This window comes from Equus quagga, chromosome 17 (genome assembly GCF_021613505.1).
Source record: "Equus quagga isolate Etosha38 chromosome 17, UCLA_HA_Equagga_1.0, whole genome shotgun sequence".
Classification (NCBI taxonomy): Eukaryota; Metazoa; Chordata; class Mammalia; order Perissodactyla; family Equidae; genus Equus; species Equus quagga.
In genome coordinates this window covers 7,579,704-7,586,894 of record NC_060283.1, presented here as the reverse complement: position 1 = coordinate 7,586,894, position 7,191 = coordinate 7,579,704, and the positions used below count along the sequence as shown (strand labels likewise).

Sequence of the window (7,191 nt, the reverse complement as noted above, 5' to 3'; positions counted from 1 at the left end):
GCTCTCCGGGACGCCCGGGACCCAAGCAGCCTCCTGTAGCCGGGCAGTTCTCCAGGTGGCCGCGTCCCAGGACGGCAGAATCACCTGGGGGCTTATTTTACAATGCACATTCCTGGGCCCTGTCTAGCCAGGTGGCAGACCCCGGGGAACTCCAGGTTAGCCAACAGTCCTGCCGTTTCTGATCCACGCTCGGGTTTGAAATACCAACATGGCAACACTTCCTACCCCAGGCCAGAGACCAGGGCCCAAGAGGGGAGGTCGCTGCTCCAGAGGACGCCCCGGTCCAGGCCCTCCCCTGTGAGCTCAGACAGGCACGAAGCACAATTCTTTCCACGTGAAGTTTGGCCCTTGGGCTTTCTGGACTGGGGTACGCCCAGGGAGCCCCTCTCTCGTGGCCTCCCGTGCTGTCACTTGGGTTGGCTGGCTCCCTGCCTCTGTCTACTGGCTATTTTAAAATGTGTAATGAGCTCCTGCCCGGAGAGGCAGAGGAAGGAAGCAGCCTTGGCTTTGAGATCCAGGCCCAGAGCTCCGGTTCCTTGGCTTCCTGGCGGGGTGCCGTCTTGGCCCAGTTCCTCAAACCCTCTGGGGAGCTTCTGGGAAGTTCAGGGTCCACACACCCACCCACACCTCACTCACGCACCCAGAACTCTGCAGACGTCCCTCCGGAACTGACTCAGCTGGTTCCTTCTCCCATCCTGGGGGTTGACATTAGCCTCCTGGGCTGGCCCTAACGCTGACCCAATTCCTGAATTCCAGCCTCCAGCTGGGATTTGGGCTGTGACAGGAGAGAGGGCACCCAGCAGCTGGCCAGGGGCGTGGGAGAAATCTCAGGCTTCAGTGTGTGGTTCCAATCCCAACTGCACTGTGTGACCTTGGGCAAGCTGCCTGCCCTCTCTGAGCCTCAGTTTCCTTGTCTAGGGGAATCAGCACCACCTCTCTCCTGGGCTGCCCAAGGAGTGGATTCACATCCTCGGGTGCAGGCAGCATGGTTGGCAGAAAGCCCAGTACGCAGCAAGCCCTCGGTGCCTAGAGGAGCTGTGACCAAGAGGCCCAGCCCAGGTGGGGTGCTGGAGCGAGGGCTGGCTTCACCCCTCCTTACCCCAAGCTGCACTGGTGTCAGACACGGGTCAGGGAGGCCTGACTTTGCTTACCTCCCCGATCTGCATGCCTGCTCGGCTCCTGGGACCACAAGGGGCTTCTAAGAGATGCCAGGAAATGGTTCATGGTGTACAGCCTGGGGGGACTTGCAGTCTAATAAAGGGAACCTGGAACCTCGAAATAGAAGCTCCTGGAACTAGTGTCTTGACAAGCCGGTCTCCCCGTGCTGCCTAGAGGGAGATGCACAAGAAGGGGAAAACACCATGGGTCAGGCCTTCCCCCATGGCCACCCCAACGTCCCCCACAGCCTCAGGGCGGAGGAGCCCAGCCGGGAGGGCCCCACCAGGCCTCAGCCCTGCGCTTTTGCAGGATGGACAGACATCGACCAGCCCCCGTGAAGGTCAGGGCAACGGTTTCCTGAAGTAAAGGGCCGCAAGTGGAGGGTTCTGGAAGTTTCAGATTTAGGGGTGCCATCAGCCGTCCAGGGAGCAGCTGTGGAGGCCTCTCTCGGTAGCTGAACCTGCTTCTCCGCCGGTGAGCCCGCACTGGGGTTAAACTTTAACGAGGCCCCGACATGCCGGCCCGGCTAATATTTCCTCCTCCACTATCGTTCAGTAACATCCCAGCATTGTGTATCACTTTTTAAAAATTAACCTGACCTTTCACTCTTGGTGCTGGAGAGTGAGGGCCACTCGGATGTCCCAGACAGCCGGGGCACAGTGAGTTCTGTCCCCTCTCCAGAGCAGTGGGGCGTCCAGGCAGTCACCCCTGAAACAGGGCGAGGAGGAGCTCCTGAGCACCTCAGGACCGGCGTGACCAGTCGCTGGACAGCTGCCCCACCTCTGCCGCGGCCAGAGAGGGCTTGCCAGGGCACATCCCCTGGTGGCCGGGGACCCTGCACTTGCAGCGGCTCCGGGACACTCTCTGGCTCCCTGACCGCCCCCGGAGACCGGCCCCAGGCGCCGGCAGCTCCCTGCATGGCGTTCTCCGAGCTCTTGGAGCAGGTCGGGGGTGAGGGCCTCTTCCAGACGCTGCAGGTCTTCACGCTCCTCCTTGTCTCCGTCCTCCTGCCCTCCCAGCTGCTCCTGGAGAACTTCTCGGCCGCCGTCCCGGGCCACCGCTGCTGGGTCCACATGCTGGACAACGGCTCTGAGACCCCTGCAAACCTCACCCCCGAGGCCCTCCTCACCGTCTCCATCCCCCTGGGCCCCAGCCAGGGGCCCCACCAGTGTCGCCGCTTCCGCCAACCGCAGTGGCAGCTCCTGGACCCCAATGCCACGGCCGCTAACTGGAGCGAGGCTGCCACGGAGCCATGCGTGGACGGCTGGGTCTACGACCTCAGCACCTTCACCTCCACCATTGTGAGCGAGGTAAGGGCCTCCTGTGGCCAGCCCCACGGCTCTCCTCCCTCCGGGCGCCCATCACTGGAGGTGAGACTGCTCCCGTCACCACTGCCGTTCCATGATATGCCACCCCCTCAACGTGTGTTTACTAACTGCTTACGATGCCGGGATTCTGATCTGGGGTCAGGTTATAGGATGAACCAGCAGCCTTCAAGAAGCTTACCTTCTGGCAAATTCGGAATCAGTCAACCTGGGGGGATGTTCAGGTGCCGGTTGCCCGGCCCTGGGTGGGAGGCGCTGAAGAGGTCCCAGTGACACGTGCTCAGCCTCCTGGCCCCGAGAGAGGAGCACCGGCAAGGCCCCCTTCTGGACAGAACCCAGGCTCAGCCAGGGCCAGGGACTGCCCGGGTCCACCTGCCAGGAACCAGCAGAGTTAGAATCCCAGCCCTGTGGTTTGACCACCGCCCCCCCACCGTCCACCTGGGACGGGCGTCTCCCTGTTGACTCAGAGCTGAGTTGTGTCACATTCGTGCCATGCAGCTGGCTGTCAGCACACACCTTCCACCTCTGTCGCCTGGCCCTGGGTATCTGGGGACCCCATTGTAGGTGGCCAGACCCCCAGGAGCCAGGCTGACCAAGCGTCCTGGCTGGGAACTCCTGACAGGGACCTCTCTCTGCCGCCCTGGCCATGCTGTTCCATATCCCCCGAGCCAGGCTGTCACGGACTTCCTTCTCTTCCAGTGGGGCCTGGTGTGTGACAACCAGGGCCTGAAGCCCCTGGGCCAGTCCATCTTCATGGCTGGGGTCCTGGTGGGATCCTTTGCCTGCGGCCTCCTCTCCTACTGGTGAGTACCTCCGCACCCCGACCTGGCTCCTTCAGCGCAGACTGAGCGTCGTGGGGACAGAAGCACAGAAATGCCAAATGAACGGCCGTGTTCCCTAAGAGGGGGTTCCCTTGGTCCAGGTTCTGGCCGGGAGTCCCAGGTCTCCAGGGGACAGTGACACCCAAGAACTCAACATCCAAACCTCAATGCCGGGTTAGACTGTGCCGAGGGAAATTGCCCTGAACACTCGCTCTGTCCGCAACACTCCCTCCTTCAGCGATTGCACCAGCCTTTATTGAATACTTACTGAGTACCAGGCTCTGTGCAGCCTCTGACCTCAGGGAGCTGAACATCTTCTGGGCAGAGACAGACCCCTCTTTCTTTTAACTCCAAGTACATGACACGCTATGAAACAGAAATACTCTCTCCCTCCTCCCCCTCCTCCCCCTGGAACTCCTCCTGGGGTGGAGCACCCAGGACCTAGTCCAGAACCTTCTCTGCTCCCTTTGTGTGCTCCTCCTGTGGGAGGTACCGCCCTCTAGAGCTGAGAACATCCACATCGCGCCCCTCCTCTCGGGAACCCACCTCCTACTTGGGGTTTCCACTGGGGGCTCCCCACATGGACCACGGCTCTCCAACTCTCAACCCCACACCCCTCCTCCATGCTGTCCTCTTGTCCAAGCCACCACCATCTCCCGCCTGGCAGGCCAGGCCTCCTCGCGGGTCCCCTGCCTCCCCTCGGCGGTGGCCGTCCCTCATGCTGCAGTGCGCAGAGTGACTTTGCAAAGCCTGGAATGTGGGTCTGGTTGATGCCCTGCCCGAGGTCCTCTGGGGCCCCGCCATCCCAGAGGACAGTCTCTGCCAGCCCACTGGTCCCCACCCCCCCCGCCTGACACTTGGCTTCTCCCCTGAAGCCACAACAACCCCTTCTGAAGCAGCCCCGCCAGTGCTTGGCCGCAGAGTTCCGTGGCGACCGCCTCCTCCGAGAGGCCTTCCTGGCCTTGAGCTGGAGACCCTGCTGGCCTTGGGTCCCGAGGGTCCCACGGCTCTGCCTGCTCTCCTCATCACAGCACCTAACTGTGACGGCACCTGCTCGCTCACGTGCTCAGCCATTCATTGTGTCCCCCGAGACTGGGCTGCCGGAAGGCAGGGGCACATGCTCCAGCATTATTTCATGAATGGCTCAATGCTTCCTGACTTTCTCCCGGCAATGCAGGCTCTGGGTCTGCAACCCTGCCTTGCATATCCTAGCTTCCTGGAAGACAGGTTGGCGCTTCTCTGTGCCTCAGTTTCCTCCAGGAAGTGGGGACCCTAGCACCCCCCTGTGGGGTTGTTGTGATGGTTAAGCGGGTTGATGACATACGGAGCGTGGGCCAGGTCTGGGCCAGGTCCTTGCTCCCGGGCGCTGCTCACACAGGCCAGGCCGAGGTTTGCCCACATCTCTCCCACTGACCAACACATCCTTTAGCTAAATGCCGGCAGCGGTGCAAGCTAAGCTCGCCTCGGGGCGGCAGTGCAGAGGGAGTGCGTGCTGGGGGCCCTGCTGCATGGTCTCCTGGGACCCCGTCTCCATGCACACACAGGTTAGGAGCTGGCTGGCTTGCCCAAGGCCATGCTCACTGAGCCCCCTGGCTACACCCATCCCCTCGCACACTGTCTTGCTTTTCACAACAACCCTGTGAGGCGCGTCATCAGGAAGACGCCCAATTTGCAGATGGGGAAACTGTGGCTCAGAGACATTGAACCACGTGCCCAAGGTCACCCAGGAAGGGCAGACCTGGACTCGAACCAAGGCATTCGAGGCCAAAGCCATTCTTGACCGTGTGGCTATGCTGCCCACTGAGAGCAAGGCGTCCGCCCTGTTTACAGCAGGTGCCATCTCAACACACTCCTGGGTGTTCCTGGAAGGAGGTGGGGGGGATGCGGCGAGATGCTGGGCTCCAGCCGGCGCCCCCCGCTTTCTAGAACCCTCCGAGGGCGGGCACCCGCCTCCATGCGCACGTCCCTAGGGCCCCTCTCCAGACCCCCACGGTGTCTCCTCCTGAAACAGGTTGGGGCGGAAGCCGCTTCTCTGCTGGTGCAGCCTGCAGATGGCCGTGGCCAGCACCAGCACCATCTTTGCCCCCAGCTTCCTCGTCTACTGCGCCCTCCGATTTTTGAGTGCCTTTGGGCTGGCTGGCATCATCCTGACCTCAGCAACACTCAGTGAGTCCCTCGCTTGGCCTGCTCCCGCCACGGGTGTGGGGAGGAGGGGGCCCGAGGCCGCCGCATGGGGCCCTCACCGGCGTGCGTCTGCATCGTCCTCCAGTGGCAGAGTGGACCACTACCCGCAGGAGGGCTGTCACCCTGACGATCTTGGGATGCACCTACAGCTTGGGTCAGACAGCCCTGGGTGGCCTGGCCTTCTTCCTGCGGGACTGGCGAACCCTCCAGCTGGCCGTGTCAGTGCCCATGTTTGCCACCTTCCTGACATCCTGGTCGGTACAGTGTGGGGCCTTTTCCCTTGGGGAGAATATTCCTGCATGAGAGGGAGACCGGGGGGAGAGGAGGCCCCCTACCCCCGCCATCCTGGCTGGCCACGGCTCCCAAGATGCCGAGAGCCACGGAAGGGACAGACACGACTAGAGCCCTCCCTGGGGAGAGACATCCTGGGGCTTCAGAGTTCCAGGGTGGGCATTTTAGCTGTAGGTCGGAGGTTCCCCTCCAGCCCACTGGCTTCTGGGGCTGAGGCTGAGGGCGCCGCCCTCCCCACGTCGACACCTACTCCACCACCTCCCTCCTTCCCCTCACTCGTCCGGCCTGTGGGCACCTGAATCAGTGAGGCCCAGCACGGGGCACGGAAATATTTACTGCCCTCCTGCCCCATGCCAGACATGGCCTTAGGCACTGGGGACACATCAGCAAATGGAACAGACCAAAAGCCACTGACCACAGAGTTTTATTGTATCAACAGGACGAGTAAGTGAGGAGGAAGACATCCCATAATTATATTTATTAGGACACCCTAGCATGAATTGGATGCATCCCAGGTGCTACTGTAACACCAGATGCATATTAATACTTCTAATGAGGAAGGCAATAGCATTATGGCCATATTCAGTTGAGGGATTGAGGCCCAGAGAGGTTCAGTGACTTGCCCAAGGCCACACAGCTGGTGAGCGCCTGAGGCAGGATTTGAGCCCAGGAAGGCTGGCTCTTTTAACCTCTGGAAGTTCTTGACTTCTCTGCAGGCAGGGCTGAGTTCCTGTGGGCGGGGAAAACTCTGTCCCTTCCCCCAGGGAGCTGCTGCTTTCTGTCCACCTGTCCCTGAGGCCGGGGAGAAGCAGAGACTTTTATAAAACAACTTGGTTTCAACTGGGGATGTTTTAGAAAAAAATCAGCATGATGTGAGCTTTTTGTCATAGAAATGGCCCCCGAATCGCCCCATGTCCAGGCAGCCAGTGTGCTGGCTGTAGGAGAGGTTCGGGCTGGCAGGCTTCTGGCAGCCAGGAAGCCAGATGGGGCCGCACGGTGGGGAGCAGGCAAAGAGGGTGGGCAGGCATCAGGGCTCATCTTTGTTCTGAAACCGTCAAGGACTGTCCCTCTTCCAGCCTGGCTTTAGCGGTACAGAGGGAGAAGCAGCTGCCTTCTCCTCACTCCCATTGCAGCTGGAGGGTCTGCTGCCCCCCACCCCCTCCCCTGACCTGGGGGGAGCGCCCAGAACGCATAGGAGAGCAAGGACCAGGCCAAATGCCTGCTTCCTTAACAGGTGGCTGCCAGAGTCTGCCCGGTGGCTGATTATCACGGGCAAACCAGACCAAGCGCTTCAGGAACTCAGAAAGGTGGCCAGGATAAATGGCCGCAAGGAAGCCAAAAAGACACTGACCACAGAGGTGAGATGCCACTGTTCGTGTCCTAGAGTGTGGGATATGACCGGGAAAGAACAC

General features: G+C 61.1%; 1 protein-coding gene across 3 annotated transcripts in view; it reads left to right on the top strand.

Annotated features, from left to right (window-relative positions):
- Positions 1-1,801: 1,801 nt before the first annotated feature.
- SLC22A11 (solute carrier family 22 member 11) overlaps positions 1,802-7,191 on the top strand; it is a 15,700-nt gene continuing 10,310 nt past the window's right edge. For 2 of the 3 annotated variants that reach the window (XM_046643040.1, XM_046643038.1), the window contains exons 1-5: positions 1,802-2,468; positions 3,183-3,286; positions 5,316-5,470; positions 5,574-5,742; positions 7,014-7,137. In XM_046643040.1, the coding sequence (XP_046498996.1) occupies positions 2,076-2,468; positions 3,183-3,286; positions 5,316-5,470; positions 5,574-5,742; positions 7,014-7,137 (945 nt within the window). In that variant the 5' untranslated portion in view covers positions 1,802-2,075. The remainder of the gene's footprint in view (positions 2,469-3,182; positions 3,287-5,315; positions 5,471-5,573; positions 5,743-7,013; positions 7,138-7,191) is intronic. The other variant, XM_046643039.1, reaches the window with a different exon arrangement.